The sequence below is a fragment of the Tigriopus californicus genome, chromosome 11, assembly GCF_007210705.1.
Source record: "Tigriopus californicus strain San Diego chromosome 11, Tcal_SD_v2.1, whole genome shotgun sequence".
Taxonomy (NCBI): domain Eukaryota; kingdom Metazoa; phylum Arthropoda; class Copepoda; order Harpacticoida; family Harpacticidae; genus Tigriopus; species Tigriopus californicus.
The window spans coordinates 7095042-7111655 of NC_081450.1; the positions used below are offsets into that span (position 1 = coordinate 7095042).

At 45.5% G+C, this 16614-nt stretch overlaps 3 protein-coding genes across 3 annotated transcripts; 2 read left to right on the top strand and 1 right to left on the bottom strand.

The window, feature by feature from the left end:
- The first annotated feature begins 111 nt into the window (after positions 1-111).
- LOC131890881 (dynein regulatory complex subunit 7-like) lies at positions 112-6838 on the top strand. The gene is made up of 5 exons (XM_059240325.1): positions 112-724; positions 810-1100; positions 2162-3565; positions 3742-3972; positions 6513-6838. Exons 1-5 carry the CDS (start codon positions 476-478, stop codon positions 6768-6770), a joined length of 2433 nt encoding a protein of 810 aa, XP_059096308.1. The 5' UTR covers positions 112-475; the 3' UTR covers positions 6771-6838.
- LOC131890879 (rab3 GTPase-activating protein catalytic subunit-like) lies at positions 6746-10455 on the bottom strand. The gene is made up of 6 exons (XM_059240322.1): positions 9653-10455; positions 9518-9584; positions 8958-9437; positions 7991-8874; positions 7745-7927; positions 6746-7671 (listed from the first exon to the last, which is right to left on the bottom strand). Exons 1-6 carry the CDS (start codon positions 10196-10198, stop codon positions 6844-6846), a joined length of 2988 nt encoding a protein of 995 aa, XP_059096305.1. The 5' UTR covers positions 10199-10455; the 3' UTR covers positions 6746-6843.
- Positions 10456-11819: 1364 nt separating this feature from the next.
- Positions 11820-16397, top strand: LOC131890883 (CTP synthase 1-like). The gene is made up of 8 exons (XM_059240328.1): positions 11820-12449; positions 13915-14160; positions 14252-14490; positions 14572-14999; positions 15070-15591; positions 15660-15776; positions 15854-15994; positions 16065-16397. The coding sequence occupies exons 2-8, from the start codon at positions 13934-13936 to the stop codon at positions 16281-16283; spliced, it is 1893 nt and encodes a 630-aa protein (XP_059096311.1). The 5' UTR covers positions 11820-12449; positions 13915-13933; the 3' UTR covers positions 16284-16397.
- Positions 16398-16614: the final 217 nt, after the last annotated feature.

The window sequence follows — 16614 nt, forward strand, 5'->3', positions numbered from 1 at the left end:
TAAATCAAACACGATTTGATTAACAAAGACAAAGAGAAAGCTTGTAAACTGGACAAACTTGCACAGTGCAATGTTAAAGAACCCGCATCCGATCTCTGAATTTTGTTCTCATATCAATTGTATTGGCTCAAATTCCAGGACAATATCAATGTCAACCAAAAGCGTTCAGTTGGCAAAGTACATCATCTTATTCTTTTGCGCAAGGGCCCCTAGTACGTATGCATATGTATTAACTCTCGCTTTCAGATTAGGAACATTGGTTACAATTGAATGTCTTTGATAAGGAAAGTATCTTTAGTTCCAACTAAACAGACCGTCCGTTGAGGTAGGCTTGTCAATTCGAGGCTCACATTGATCAAACAATGGATGGTGTACCTATAAGACCGTGTTGTGTTCCAAGTTGAGTCGATCCCAAATACTAATCATAAAAGTGAGACTTCGCACCAAAGTAAACTCTGGATAGTCTCCATTAACCATGGAATCCAACACGACCGATTTGCCTTTTCTCAAGGGCGTTCTTCAACTGAGGAAACAAATGGACGCTCCCAGTCTCGAGTCTCTGCCCAAGAGCTACAAAGCTAACTCTGACGTGGAAAAGTTGTATTTGTGGTCGGCCGAGAATTTTCGCCGTCAAATCCGACAGAAGTTCCCCCATCTCCACACGAAATTCCTAACGTGCGCCAATGAATGCCAAGTGGAGAAACTCATCATGACTTTCATCAAGGTGAGAAAGTGATGGGCCGGCTCATGGGTCTCGTCATCCATGGTTCCTGGGTCCATTCAATCCATGATATTTTCCCCATTTCCAGCCGACCGTGCTCCCGTTTGCTCATCTCTTTGATATCGGAAAGTGTGCTCAATTTATCTGCGATTTTATAGCCTACAAACCCGAGCCTCGACTTGAGGATTTGAATCAAATCAATTCACCCACCTTGACCATGCTGTGCCAAGTTGGGAATAGTCTGGAGATGAGTCATTGCCTCGTGTCTCTCTTGACCGGGTTCGGCTTTCAAGCCTTTGTCGTCTGCGGCCAAGTGGATCCAGCCACGGCCAATCGAGACCGGACCACTCAAGGATTCGCCCTCGGAAAAGAACTTGAGGTAGGCGGATGAGCGAAAAACGAAGGGAATTTCCTTCCATCGCATGGAAAGGATATCGGGATAATCATACATGCTTATTTATACATGAGGTGAACTATTTCTCATTGTTGTATGACAAGTGAGATGAGAAATACTTCATTTGAATAAGGTGAATGAGTTAATGTGAACATGCACAATAGTACACCCCACTAAGTGTTACAGACTAATCTTCTGTATGATGAAGAACAGCTTTATGTTTTACTTGATACAAGAATAGCTGTTGTTTTACCACGTCTACTTAGTTAATCGAGCCACATTTGGCGCCATCCTCGGCGCCAGGCACAGATCATGATGAGCTTTTCCTCTTTTACCTGAATTTTCCATCGAAGTTTGGCGGTTCTGAGAAATAAATGAATGACTAATGGAAATTAATGCGAGGCTAAGTAAGGTTATTAGGAGAGGTAGGATATTAAATTTCAAAAGGATTGGCAATGCAATCGGTTGTTCCTATGATAAGTCTATTCTTCTGGCGGTTATCGGAATAGTCGTGAATTCTACTAAATCTAGATATGGCATTTGTACTCACCAGGTTGTCAATGAATTACGCCTATTTGGTTCAGATTAAGTGATTTTTTGCCCTTATCAGTTGAGTTTAGGACTTTGGTTCTCGGACAAAAAGTTTCGTATTTTGTTCCTCATTTGAAGAAGTGTCTTTAGAAGAGAAGTTTTTTGCTCAGAAGTTTTCTAATTTCCAAACCCAGAACCACTATTTCACGTTTTTATTACATTGCAATGAGAGGGTAAACATTGTCCTCCAATATCATCAATGTTCAAAGTCAGGCTTATAGCCATTGATTGACGAGGTCTTCGGAATTTCATTTCAGCCAAGTCATTGGAACAAAAAGTTATCGTTTTTCCCGAAACTTCAGCATGTCCTATCGTAGATCGAAGTCACAACCAGAGTCAAAATTGGAATTGAACACCAATGCGATCAATTTGGGAGCACCCTTTTTACAATTAGCAATTCTCAGTAATTCAGTGGATTCTTTCTTGGTGTGTCTGAATTTTTCGTTTCTTTTCAGACAACGAAAGAGACCAACTTGGCCATTGAGAAGGGACACTATCAAGTATTGGATCCCCCTGTTTTGGAAAGCAAATACACCAAGTTCCTTGAAGGCCTCGACCATCAGCTTTGGCAAGGTCAGAAGAGAAAAAGCCAAACAAATAACGGCCTTTCCCCAACGAACGGAGGGCTAATCTCTGGATCACCTCGAGAGCCCGGCCTTCTCCACGCTTGGGTGTATGTCGAACTGAGTGAAGGCCAGCGGGGATTCTTCATCGAGGCCACCGATGGTGAAAGACGGCCTCTAAGCGATCCTCGTATCCTGACCATTGATTCCGTGTGGAACGCCAGCAATTATTGGTTAAGTACGAGCGGCCATGGAAACGATGCGATTTTCCGAGACAAAATGACACTCGAACTGGATTCCAACGAGATTTGGATCAAATTTGTGGCCGATATTGAGCCCATCAGCAAAGGCCATGCTGATAAGCGCTTACTCAAGGTCCTTCATCAGTGGTTGGCACCCCTAGAGATTCCCCAGTCTAGCTACGAGCTCACATTTAGATTAGGCCAGAAGGTCGATTACTTCAAGGACACCAAGGTGGAATACTTTGCACCCTATCTCCTGAAGGATGGACTGGTTCAACGCATTCAGCGATTCGATCCCGAAACTGAATCCACTGAAGACCATTTGATTCAGACTTGTGAAAAATTTCGCTACCGAACGGATCAGATGACGGTGCGTGAAACTTTCACCCGAACACACCAAGTCGTGGAGAGTTTCGCCCATGGGCGACCTGACCACTTGAAAGAGCATCAGTTCTTCAAGCACTCGGGTGGTCAACCCGCCCAATACTTGTCCAAGTTCTATCACGAATCTCGGTCTGACGGATTGGAACAGCGGGACTTCAAAGACCTGGAAATCACGGAAAAATATTCCGGTAGATTAGACGGACTTCAGAGCATGAAGGCCGTCTTCATAATTGCGGAGAAGAAATTTGGCCCAGCGGATAATACGAAGCGTTACAAAGAAGTGGCCAAAATCATCGAGACCTATGCAGGAGCCAACAGCATCAAGGACGCACAAACGAATCGAGGAGCAATAATTGACCCAAGGGATATCCAGGCTAATCCCGGCCGGATACTAGACACTTCCCAGATCATGGAGAAAGTTTACGATATCGAGGATGATCATATTCAAATCAAATTTCATCGTGTGGAAGGACAGATCTTTTGCAAGAGTGTGGAGTTTCTGCAACCTAGGTCATTGGAAAATGATGAGGATCTAACTCGCGAGGATGTCAAGGTCTACATGGTTGATCCCCGCGATGAGGAACCCTGTCTCAAGGAGCTCAAGGTGATTTTTGGAGAGGAACTTCGAGCCCAAGCCAAGGCCAAGGCCCGAGTGGATAATGTCGAGAAAGTAAGTCAATGGCCAGTGAATAGATACTACCTTCCACGGGGTGTTTTTGATGCTATGCCTCTAGGCCTAGCATAGTCACCAGTCAGTCAGTCAGTCAGTCAATCAGTCACCAACCATGCTTTGAGGGCGTCTTGCTAGCAATTAAATGTGTCGACTGTAATGGATTCTTCTCCAAGGAAATGTCAGCTTTGTTGGAGCAACGCATGCGTGAGCATTCAGCCAATGATCTGGATGTTTGGGTGTTTGACGTGAAGCGGAATGCTCAGGTGAAGCGGGGACGTCAAAACGAGGAAAGGATCGCCAAACTCAAGGAGAAGAGTGTCGTGGACCTAGAATTGGATTTCTTGGGACCCTATTTGGAGCGTCATCAGGAAGACGGACCATTGAATAAGGCTCAAGTTATCAAGGTATGGACATTCACATCCCATTGAAGATCCACTCGACTACTGTAAGTTTGATGGGATACTTGTATAGTATAAATAGGCCTGGATATGAGGGGCAAAATTTGGTTTGAAAAACAAAATATTGCCTTTTCAGAGGTTCAGAGTTTGTGAGCTCTTCTGACCTTGGGGATAGCGTTTGGACGTTTCCCAGAATGAAAATCGACTTACCACTGAATGGAGTCAATAATTCTAATTTTTGAGGATGTAAATAGGCTGCGAAAAAACCGATTTTCAGAATCAAAAGAGTTCAAATGGCAGAATAGGGGCTGGAAAGAAAGGTTGTAGTTCAAGATGTGATATTATTACCCATGTAGTATTCATGAAAGATTGTAAAAACAGACCAAGTTTCCCCAAGTTTCAACTTGCTTCACTAAATGTTTAGAAGTTTTTTTGACGTCAAGAAATCATCTAGGAAAACTATTTGCTCCATATTTAGCCTTTATTTTAGCTTGCAATGGAGACTGACACAACCAACTAAGTCAACATTTAATAACAACCTGAGTGAAATGATAAAAGCTTTTCCCTCTGTGAGATGGAAATCCTTGCGCTCGTCTGACCGATTTGCTATTCGTTTAGATGCTTACTGATTCGCACAATCTATGATGTGACCTGGTTTGCCAATATTTGCTGAAATTTTCTCATTGCCACCTTAAAGAAGCATCAAAATATGGTAACTTTTTATCGGTTTTAATGCTTGTACATATTTAAAGTTGTAAATGTAAAATGCTCAGGAAACACCAAATACGTGAGAAAATTCGAAGTTAAAATAAACTGCTGAAACATGCCACCACAATATGCACCACAGTACGCTCATCGAGAATTCCATTACTTGACGTAGCGTAAGATTTGCACTTCTCTCAAATTGGACCGCTATTCTCACTTCAAATCGAGGTTAAAAGTGCTTTGCGAAGGCTGTCTGGCACCTTCTTCCGCCTTATTTTCGCATCAAAAGCTATCTAGTATCTAATCTTTTCCTTTGAAAAGAAACATTTTTTCAAGAACATTCTCAATCCAACGTTTCTTGATTAAAAAAGCCTTTCACCTCTCACCCAGGAGCCTTTCATTTGTTCCTTTTTGGCTCCTCCAACATTACAGGAAAAACTGCGACTTGTGCCGTTTTTTGAAGAGTCGGTCACATATCTTTTCTGTCCACCAGTTTCATACCTTTTGAGAGAAAACCATTTAAAATGTAATTCAGGCATAAAAGTGGGAGAGCCAGACTCGAGATGAAATGATTGGTAACAATTCCTTCAATTCAGAAATAAACTCGGCGTCGGTAATTGAGCGAACAACAATCTCGTGAAATTTAGAGAAACAAAATCTTGACTTTTTGTTGAAAGTTTGATTCTGAAAAATATTGGCTCGGTTTCGTCCATAGAGGATATAGGGGTTGTCCTCCAAGATAATGGAAAGTTCGATGTGAATATCCCGGAAAAGGTAGGTTAAGCTTTTCAAACGCATGGTAGGATCTATCGGATGTGTAAGTCCAGAGATAGTGCCACGAAACTAACTTTATACAAGTCGATTGCTAAGACGCATCTTGAATATGCTCCGCCAAGTTTGGCTCCAAAATTAGTCAAGCAAGTTTGCAAAAAGTCGAACGGGTCCAAAGATGTGCCACTCGGAACAATGAAGGAATGCATGAGAGAGCTTTCGTATTGGGAGAGACAAAAGAAGTTGGGACTGTAGGTACAGTATTCAAAGAAGATACGAAAGGTATCATTTAATGCTGTACGACTACGATTTACGTTTCTATGAACTTTGTCCTAACTCAGGTTATAGAGTCAATTTTAGTGATTGTTGAAGCTTAAAGTGGGTTTTGAGTGGACCTTTCAGCTCTCGCGAGTCTCGGTAAGTTTGAACAATCGAGAGCTTCTCTCTTCTTTCTCGGGATTCTTCATGCTTAATTTCTGATATTCGTAAGGAATATGTAAGAGTCGATCCAGTAAAAGAATTGAAGTCAGACTTGGATAGGTTTTCGACCAAGCTACTAGATCAACACTTCAGTCAAGGGTTAGCCAGATCCGCCAACTCTAATTGAGTGGAAAGTAATATTTTTTTTCATGAAGTGTTGGGCTTCCATTCCCAGTTGCTGTAAGCACGTCTACAAAAATTGCCTTAAACCTGGTCAAATCCAGATGACTATGAATAACTGAAATTTTTGAAAACCCATTTTTTTTAACTTTTAGATCATTGAATTGCGAGACTTGATCTTTTTGACAAGATATACAATAACGTTGGGCAAAGTAATTGACAGGTCTATATTTCTTATATTTCAAAACATTTTAGCGCTGAAAAACGCACTAAGACGCAATACGAAATTCATTTTATAACACCTTAAGAGTACACGAGAGTGATTTTCATCTCAATATCATATGTCAGAAATACGCTTTAATTTTCCCATAAATCATTTACGTACACTGGATCCCTGGGGCTGATTTTATGAACAAATTTTATGGCAAAATTTTCCGACGCCTTACTGGATTGGTTTCATGTTGTTTCAGATTCAACAAGAGTGCCTTGCCAATGTGAAAAGAGACCTCGAGGAAAAGGAACACGAGCTGGAGGCTCAAATGGAGCAGATCAAAAAAGACTTGAAGAACCTCAAGGCCGTCCTCACTTCGGAGGATATTAATTCGAAAAAGTTTCTGCTTAATGTCATTCAAACCCGATTGAGTCGCCAGAAGAAGCACACTATCGACTTTTTTGCCAAGGCTGAAAAAACAGTCACGGAAGATCCTCGAGTTTTAAAATATCTTTAGCAGTAAAATGATATGCATAAATGTCATGAAAGGCAGAAAATGAAAATGGATCCATTAAAACCGAAAGCGTACATCACAGATATTCCTTGTCCAATGTGAAGGCTCCAGCCAGACGAAATTCCTTATCTTTAATGCAAACGTACAAACGTTGTGGGGATTTGGCTGAATAAGGGAATGGTCGAGGGACGGCCACGCGAATAATGTATTCTCTGGACACAGGAGCGGGAAACACCTTAAGAGGCGCATCCGTCACAGCCTCCATGTCATCGGTGATCATTTGGGTGGCTTTTTCAGCCTCTTTAAACATTTTTTGGATCAATTGACCGGCAGGTCCCCGACTAGCTCCAACCACTTTGACCTCAGGACAAGAGTAGAGTTGTCTGACAAAGTCCTCCATTTGTCTCGCCACCTGCTCCTGATCGTCGAGTTGGGCCTTTTCCTTGACAAAATTCACGTCCTTGGTGAATTTGGCCCTCAAAGACAAGGCTTGCGAGAGTTTGATCTCGGCCGCAGAGAGTCTTTGAACGACATCTCTGACCAGGTTGGTCCGAGTGTCAAATTCAGGAAGTGTCTCGGAGCTATAGTGCTGAACTTCGGGTCGGCAAGAGAACCGGGCGAGTCGAGCCAACACAGGCAAAACCGTGCTTATAATGTCCTTGAGGTTGGGTACATTATCCAAGGTTTCGAGGAGCAATCGATGGATTGCGGCGTGAAGAAATGTCGGCATAAGGGTTTGAGTGGCTTCACCTGGCTTTAGACTAGTTAGAAACTTGATAGCCTTTTCGGCCTCTCGGGTATCGTCGAAGAGCCGTTTTTGCCGGCGTGCGGGCACTGGTTTGGCACTCTCCCATGCTTCGGCCCATGCATTTCCTGGTGTCATCATTCTCACGCTTAACTTGCCCTAAAGCAACAGAAAAATAAATTGGTCTTTTTTTTTTCTTGAAAGATATTCTTCGCAAGCATGTCTAATACACCTTTTCTCCATTATCTTTTTGGGATTCGATCCAATCTCGAGGTGAATGCCATCGTACAAAATCAGCCAGAACAGAGCCAGGATTGGCTGCTTTGAAGCTTTCCATATCCGATAGTAACGAGGCAGATTGCATTTTGGCTCTCAATTCGGATCCCTCGGCATCAGATCCCAGTTGCAGGAGAATCTAGACGATCATCTCTTCGATTAGAAAGTTATACCAGCCTATCAATTGATCCAGAAGTCTCACCTCTGCTTGTTCCGCCAACTGGTCGTCCGTCATTGGGGCTGGTTCCTGGCAAATTGGGACGTACATGAAATCGTTATGGTGCAACAGCATGGTTTTCCCCAATCGCTCGGCACGTCCCGCGGGTTTCTGGTTCCAAATTGGCAAATCAGCAGCATTAGTTTTGGTTTCATCCACTTCAATCTCCTCATCCTCATCACAGTCGAAAAACTCTTCATCGCTATTTTCATCATTCTTTGGCGTCACGGCTTCCTCATTGGATTGATTTGGAACCGATTCCCTGGCTAGTTTACGATCGATGCAATAATTGATCATCTGAAGCTTTTGATGGAACAGACAATAAGAATGGTCAGGGGGTCCGTGGGGCAAGCCCGGAAGTTTCCGTCCATTTTCCCAACGAAAACGAATTTCAAGCATGAACTCATGCATCAGATGAGCCAAGGGTTTGATGCCGCCTAGAATATGAAGGCAGTGAGCCGCCACAATGGTGAACCTCCACAACAATCCATCGACAGGGCAGGATTTGATGGTAGAGAGAAGGACACGAAAGTTATTGAAATTCTCATTGTGTCGATGAGAGGGCGACCCAAAGTCTTGAGGGTAAGGAAACTCAGGCTTATCGGTGGAATCAGGGAAAAGATACTCCAAAATCTTGAACAAGTAGTCGTCTTTAATGGGACCTGGTTGATTCGAGTTCCGTCGGGATCGGCCTGATTTGATGATATCAGTCAACCCATAGGTTGGGCCAGTTAATCGCTTCAAGGCATTGGGCACATTGTCGACACTTTCGTCCACATCGTAATCTGATTGATTGAAGAAGTCCCCTAATACTCGAAGCATGGATTCATGGTTTTCCGACACTTTGACGAACTGACGGAGGTATTGCCCTATTCAGACAAAACAAAACACCGTTAGTAATTTCACTTAAGGCCAATCAAGGAGTTTCCATGCTCAACGATTTGAAAATCACCTAGAAGGCACTGAGGCTGCTCTTCGAATTGGACGGATACGGACCAACTGGGGGCCTCCAAAGGGTCCAAATCATTATGGACATCGTTCTCCAATACCGTTTCTTCGACGAGACCGGGCCAAGTGGTATTCAAGAGTAAACGCTTGACGGGATCTTGACCCGCGCCAAAGGGCAACTGTCGCAAGTCATTCAAATAGCCCAACTGCCCGCCAAACATGGCAAACAGCTCAAAATCCGGAGGCGCTTGGGTCCAGGCGTGGGAAGTCCAGTCCTCCAAGCGATAGGTTCGCCGCAGCGTGCAACGACAGCCCCGCACCGACATTGGTAAGGGTTGAGACAGTTTCTCCTGAAACACGTACAATATTTCCGACAGGTTGCGGCACGAGCTGGGCACCTTGGGCAAAACGGCCATCTCAAACATGGTGCGAAACCGATCATTGACACACAAGCCCGCAAATTGGGCTTGGCTACGCTGCATGACTGTGGCGGGTGAAACAAAAAAACTGGCGGTCATACCAACCCAATCTCCCAAAACTCGATGAGGCGACAGATGCGTTTACCTTGAATGAACATGGGAATGCCGCATTCCGTGTTGTGAGCGGCCACACTCAAAGTACCCAAGACCATCTGTAATCGATTGGACAGAAGAATTGAGAGGCCCATGGGGTCATTTTCATTCCGTTAAGCACACTGACCTTGATACGGGTGGGGTTATCCACTTGCTCGGTCCCTTGCGGACTTAAGATGATAAACTCATCCAAGCCGTAAAAATAATATATGGGATGAGCCGAGCAGGGAAAGTCGTTCTCGCCGTTCATCAAGCTCTGACACGCCCGGGATCCAGGTGTGACCGAGCCATCCGAGCGCGTGGGCGGTGGTACAGTGGGCGGATCATCGGCTACATCTAGCGTGCGAAGGAAACGCGTGACCCAAAAGCCGCAATCCATAAATCGAATCTCACGGCGCGTTTGACGCCACACCCACGGCACGCCAGGCGAGGTGGCATTAGTGGGAGCCGGATCAGGTGGCGGGTGATAGTGGCTGACACCCCAATCACGTAAGATATCCTCGAATCCAGCCACGAATTTTTCCCAGTCCGACAAAGCCGTGAAATCTTCGATCTCAAATGTATCGGTTAAGGGGGGCATCAATTTCGGCTGAATTGGGCTGGTGCTTGAGCCGGGATGGGCGGCGGGTGCTACGGGCCCATAATGCCGCAGATGAGGACCCAGATGAGTCATGAGTGAGGTTGATATGGCGGGTGGTCGGGCCAGTGCTTGACCCCACGATTCAGCTCAGAATCCGAAAGTTCACTCCACTTGCCAAGGGTCAGTCAGCATGTATGCGGGTATGGACTTCGCTAAACCAATGCATGAGTAGTAATGCGTAATGATCGTACTGACACTCGAAACAAGAAGAGATCCAGGAAAGTAAACAAAGCCAGAAACACACACAGACCAACACCCACACCAACACTTGCCCACTGAGAAGCATCCACCTACCAAGGGCGTCTGACGTCATTTGATATAATACGCCAGGCGTCAACCTGTGAGAATAGACTGTGAAAGGAAGGGATTTGAGCAATATGTTTAGCCATATAATGCCCTCAATAAAAAAAAACATCCCAAATGTAGAGAAATGTCAAAATATGCAACATGATTACCATCGTAAGTTAGGTGTGGGATAAAACTATTTGGGATTGTTTGTTATGTAACTTGAAACTTGAAACGAACTCATGAATAAACCAAGGGACATGGCATTGTTTGTTTGTTAGTTTCTCTAAGTGGCTGGTAAGTGGCAACCAACACATGATTGAGCCATGATTTCATAAAGCTTTGGCATAATTTGATTCAGTTTGGTAACAAAAATTTGGTGGGTAAAATCATCTAAAATGGATCAAAACGAGCTTTTTCCAACTTGAAATTAATCCATGTTATATTCTGACGACCTCCTTCCTTCAGGATTATAGATCAACTAACTATCAGGCCTTACAAAACACTTTTAGAAACTATGAAAATATAATTTTCATCATTACAAAGGTTTACCAAAAGAGCAATGCTTTATTTAACTTTGAACAAGAAAAACTTAGAAAGGTTTTTGTCCTGTTTGTTAACATTTGCAGAGAGCAAAAATAATGAAATTGCAAGTAACAACATTAACAGTAATTCATTCCCTTTTTTGAAAAAAGAACTGCAATCCCGTTATATTTTTAAACGGTGTAATTTTAATGACACCCAAAGCCTCCCCCCAAAAATAATTATCTTTGTGCTATTGAAATTGCTGGTTAGAAGCGTTCAAAAAGTAGCTAATCAAGAGCTATGTAATAATATAATAAGGGAGATGATTTGTTCATGAAGTACGTCAGTAGTGGAGTGGAAAGCTTGGTCAAAGATTGAACAACATCTTCTAGCCAGGTTTGGTAGAGCTATGTGTTACCTCCTGATCAGATGCATGAGAGTGCTCCATGAATTCCATCTTCAGTTCAAGCACTTGATTAGGAGGTAACGCAAAACTGAAACGTCTTCCAGCGAGGTTTCGGAGAGCTTTCGTCGCCACTGCTGTCGAACTCCTTGATTTATGCTTCCTCCTGCAGCTCTCTTGGCTCTTCCCTTCTTCTATCCCCTCTGACGTCCTAACCCCTCCTCCCGCCTGCGTTTGCTTACTTTCTGAGGTGCCCTTCCCTGTAAATTAGGACCTTGGGACAGTGTCGCAAAATGGCAGGGTGACTCCTTTCTTGTCCCACCGCCCGGTCATGGCCCTCATGGGCGTCTAATCCCATTAAACTGAACCAGGACCAGTCGCCGCCTCTGGGGTGTTCGTTTTCACTAGCGGGTGGGGTTGGGACTAATCATTCCTTGACGGGCTACCCCAACCTCGGGGCTCAATCCTAATTGAGACTCGGTCCAATGAGGCAGCTGAGATCCATGGTCACTGGGACACACCCGTGGACCCCGGTGGATGGGCTGACGTCCCAGGCCGGGTTCAGACTGGCCCAGGCGGTTTGGCGCCGGGCCTAGTGCTCCTGGGGTTCGGCCGGAAGCGGCTAGCGAACCTGGTAGAAGGGCCAATCCGCGGTGGGGCGCGATAGCCTGGACCAAATGGAACATGACTGGAACCTAGGTAGAGTGGAACGCTGGAACGCTGAAGTGTGGACGAGCCCGGTCGCTCAACGAGAAGGTCGGCCAGGCCCAAGGTGGTGGTAACCTGTCGGGCGATGGACGAGTGACGGCAGCCTTCGGCAAGGTTTCTCGCCCTCACCACGTGGTGAGCTTGTCCTGGATGTCGCCAGTCAGGATATCGCTCAGGGCGTAAACCGTAGGTGCTTCTTGGTTGAAGTTGTCAACATTGTGGCTTGAGGATTGGTGGGCCCTGGATCGAAAGTTTGGATCCGCCCGCTCAATCCGTATCCCTCAAGTCCGTCTCGGTGGGCCAGTGGCCAGTGGCCGGCCTCCTCCTCCCGGGTTAACTGACCCGGGCACGGACGCGTACCCGGTAAATGGCGATCCCGTTAGTTAGTTCTGTATCAGTGCCAGGCCAGCTTGGTCGGGCTGGCCAAAGGATTCTTTACTTTATTCTAGTTGCTTCTCAAATGAAAGGCAGATTTAGACAAATTACTGTATATATCCAGACTTTTGCGACATAAAATGATTGTTTCTAATGGTGGGTTGGCTAACACAAATCAAGAAATTGATTAAAATGGTCGGTGTATGTGTAAGGACCGAGTCGCAATCTTGAAGTAAATGTAAGTATGGGTTGGTTTAATTGTATTCTTTAAGTAAACAAAAATATTTTGGTGACTGGACAACTCGACCCAGCGGATTTTGGTTGAATTATTGTATTCCAAAAAGTATTTCCCCTCACACATTTGAGGTAAACTGAATCACAAGTTTCAGAAATAGTATAAATTGAAGAGATAGACAGCATCAATTGAGCTTTATGAATATTCTTTGCTTTGAAGTAGAATGAAAAACAAATCAACTTGTTTGTTACGAAGTCAGATGGCAGCTCTCTCGCTCGGCCTGCCAACTGATTTTGGTTGTGACAGAGGGGGCGCACCATGAACAGGGAACCAACGAGACGAGATCGGATGAACTCCCGTCAACCCAAATCCCAGCCACAATCTTCTAGAAATATGTCGACTGTGAACGAGCTTCCCGCCTAACCAGACCGGTCTGCTCTTGGTCATAGCAACTCTGAGCCATTTTTCGAATTCAAGTTACTGTGGATCATTTTGATATCATTTACTTGTAAAATGACTAGAAGTCCGTGTCCTAGGCCCTCAGTCTGAAGAACGCAATGGAGAGCTGACATTGATGTCAGGGATGGGCTGTAACCCATAAGAACATACATACCACGCCCATCGAATAACAGATGGGCTGGGTGACGACTCGCTCATTCATACACCCACTTGCCAGCCATGTAGAAAAAGCCAGTTTTTTTTCAGCCGGTGATACTAACTCGTGCAAAATCGATGCTAAAAAAATGCTAAATGGAATTCGAAAATACAAAAAAGAAATTATTCTTAATGTGGTCATCAAGGATTTCAGTTTCAAGATTCAATTATACATGGTATTTTTTGAAGAAAAAAAAATGCAGCAAAAAATCACAAAAATCCAAAGAAACGGCTCTTAGTTAACATGGTGCTGGAACAGCCTCTGGCTGAATGGATGGAGCAATGGATCGATCGAGGGCTTAAACGTCGCCGGCTGCGAGCGGATCGAACTGGCCAGCAGCCATCTAGCCGGCCGAGAGTTCAACCTCGCCTTGTGACGAAGGAAGTGGTCACTCCATTCAGTGACCGGCGGTCGTTAGCGTAGGTGACACGGTGGGTGACACCATCCCCCCCCCCCAACCCACTGCCCTTTCATCTCGTCCAATGCCTTAGGTCCACACGTGTTTGGTAGATCGACGGACAGACTGACCAGGTCTGACCGGTCTTTGTGATTTCTGTCTTTAGCTCTGAACGGAACACCACGATGAAGTATATTCTGGTTACGGGTGGTGTGATCAGCGGCATTGGCAAGGGGGTGGTGGCTAGTTCCTTGGGCGTGATCCTCAAACACTGCAACGTGCCCGTTACTAGCATCAAGATCGACCCTTACATTAACATCGACGCTGGAACGTTTTCACCTTATGAGCACGGCGAAGTCTACGTCTTGGATGATGGCGGTGAAGTGGACTTGGACTTGGGCAATTACGAAAGGTAATGAAACGGACGTTCCTAGGAGGAACCACGACCAGCCTCAGCGGCGGGTCGAATCCCAGTCAATACTTGAATGAGCTTGTGCTCCCAGGTTTTTGGATGCCACCCTTCGTCGAGATAACAATATCACCACGGGCAAGATCTACCAACACGTCATTATGAAAGAGCGTCGTGGCGATTACTTGGGTAAAACCGTGCAAGTGGTACCCCACATCACGGATGCCATTCAAAAGTGGGTGGAAAATGTGGCTATTTTGCCCGTGACCGATGACTTTCGCCCACCTGAGGTGTGTATCATTGAATTGGGCGGCACTATCGGCGATATTGAAGGTACGAGCGTATAGCATTCTCCCCCCTCAATGATAGCGGATGCTCTTCATCATCTGCGGGTTGGTTTACTTTTCACTTTAGGCATGCCCTTCGTGGAGGCATTTCGTCAGTTTCAATTCCGAGTGGGTCGAAACAACTTTTGTTCGGTCCACGTGTCTTTGGTGCCCCAACCCAAGGCCACGGGGGAGCACAAGACCAAGCCCACGCAAGCGAGTGTGCGCGAACTCCGCGGATTAGGTATCTCTCCGGATCTCATCGTTTGCCGGAGCGAAAGACCCGTCGATGAGTCGGTCAAAGAGAAGATCTCAAGTTTTTGTCACGTCTTGCCCGAGCAAGTCATCAACATCCATGACTGCCCCACCATCTATCATGTGCCTTTGGCACTTCAACAACAGGGAATCATTGCCCTCTTGTCTTCCAAGATGTGCTTTGAAATGCCCATCGAGAGACCGCGGAAGTTCATGAGCAAGTGGAAAGCCATGGCCGGGCGAGCCGAGCATTTGCGACGGGTGAGCTCAAGTCGGGTTCACCACCCGTAATTGACGATCGTCTTTGATAACTAACCATCGTGTTTTGCAGGAAGTCCGAATAGCGTTGGTTGGAAAGTACACCAAATTGGAAGATGCATACACGTCTGTCATTAAAGCCCTTAATCATGCTGCATTGGCTGTGAAATATCGTCTGAAGCTCACCTACATCTCGGCCGCTGATCTGGAAGTCGAAACCAAGAGCACTGAACCCGTTCGCTTCCATGACGCTTGGCGCACCCTCTGCGATTGTCAAGGAGTGTTGGTACCCGGGGGATTCGGGACTCGTGGTGTAGAGGGTAAGATCGCAGCCGCTCATTGGGCCCGCACCACGGGTAAACCGTTTCTGGGCATCTGCCTGGGCCTCCAATGTGCCGTCATCGAATTTGCCCGCAACGCCCTTCATCTGGCCGATGCCAACTCGATTGAAATCAACCCGAATACTGGTCATCCCGTGGTGGTGGAAATGCCCGAACATAACCCTGGAGATCTGGGTGGAACGATGCGTTTGGGCAAAAGAAAAACCGTGTTCAAAGAGCCTAGCTCGATTTTAAGACATCTATATGGAGACTTGGTAAGAGATCCTTCTGATATGTTGAGGATTGCATGTTCTGAAAGCGCTATTTTCATGCTGAATGAAAGGATGAGATTGAGGAACGCCATCGGCACAGGTTTGAGGTTAATCCCAAGTATATAAAGGACCTAGAATCTGCGGGTATGAAGTTTGTGGGCCAGGATGTGGACAACGTGCGAATGGAGGTAACGCACTCTTTTATAATGATTGATCAGGTCACAGCATGGACGTAGAGCCCACTAATCCATTCCTTTGTCGCTAGATTATGGAACTGGATGGTCATCCCTTCTATGCTGCCGTGCAATACCATCCCGAATATTTGTCTCGCCCAATGCGCCCATCTCCCCCGTACCTGGGGCTCATCTTGGCCGCTACGAACCGTCTGCAGCTCTTCCTGAACAAAGTAACTATCTCTAATACAGTCCTCGATATCATTCCAATCTAATATGCCTTCTCTCTCCGTGTTTTAATAGGGTGTAGTATCCCGGGCCTCGACTCGAGTGAGTCACACCCACTCGTTGGATTCCGATTCGGACGAAGAATTCACGAAAATGGTGCGATCGCTGAGTGTGTGCGGGGCTCCCAAACCCGCTCGACAACCACCCTTAGAACACTCGCCCAGTAGTGGGTCGATCGCTTCCAGCCAAGGCGACCATCAGCCCAGTGACGACGGCGACGGCATCAGCAAGTGAATGAAGCTCCATCCTATGACCACGACGTCCTACCGCTATCATTTATAAAGGGCATATTTTTACCGGCCCAAGTGCTCAATCGATCAATAAGAAGAAGGAATAAGAACAACCTAAGAGTTGGTTTTCTTTACTCATTTTGAAATTATCGGGCGGCCTAAACACCTTTAAATCGAGTTGAGACGAAATTCTCAATATTGAATCAATTCTAGCTTGTAGTTTGTTCTGCTGATGTACAGCCTTATTCTGTTGCACTAAGGAGAATTTTCGGGCTGTAGCTGTTCGTATGGAAAAGGAATGAAAAATAACTCGGATGGCGGAGGAGATTTATCGT

Excerpts from the sequence above, each read along its gene's own strand:
- LOC131890881 (XM_059240325.1), top strand. The coding sequence starts at position 476 with ATGGAATCCAACACGACCGATTTGCCTTTTCTCAAGGGCGTTCTTCAA. Across the intron at positions 1,101-2,161 it reads CCCTCGGAAAAGAACTTGAG|ACAACGAAAGAGACCAACTT; the intron begins GTAGGCGGATGA and ends GTTTCTTTTCAG. Across the intron at positions 3,566-3,741 it reads GAGTGGATAATGTCGAGAAA|GAAATGTCAGCTTTGTTGGA; the intron begins GTAAGTCAATGG and ends TTCTTCTCCAAG.
- LOC131890879 (XM_059240322.1), bottom strand. The coding sequence starts at position 10,198 with ATGACTCATCTGGGTCCTCATCTGCGGCATTATGGGCCCGTAGCACCC. Across the intron at positions 8,875-8,957 it reads GCAGCCTCAGTGCCTTCTAG|GGCAATACCTCCGTCAGTTC; the intron begins GTGATTTTCAAA and ends TTGTCTGAATAG. Across the intron at positions 7,672-7,744 it reads AAAAAGATAATGGAGAAAAG|GGCAAGTTAAGCGTGAGAAT; the intron begins GTGTATTAGACA and ends CTGTTGCTTTAG.
- LOC131890883 (XM_059240328.1), top strand. The coding sequence starts at position 13,934 with ATGAAGTATATTCTGGTTACGGGTGGTGTGATCAGCGGCATTGGCAAG. Across the intron at positions 15,777-15,853 it reads TGGACAACGTGCGAATGGAG|ATTATGGAACTGGATGGTCA; the intron begins GTAACGCACTCT and ends CTTTGTCGCTAG. Across the intron at positions 15,995-16,064 it reads TGCAGCTCTTCCTGAACAAA|GGTGTAGTATCCCGGGCCTC; the intron begins GTAACTATCTCT and ends GTGTTTTAATAG.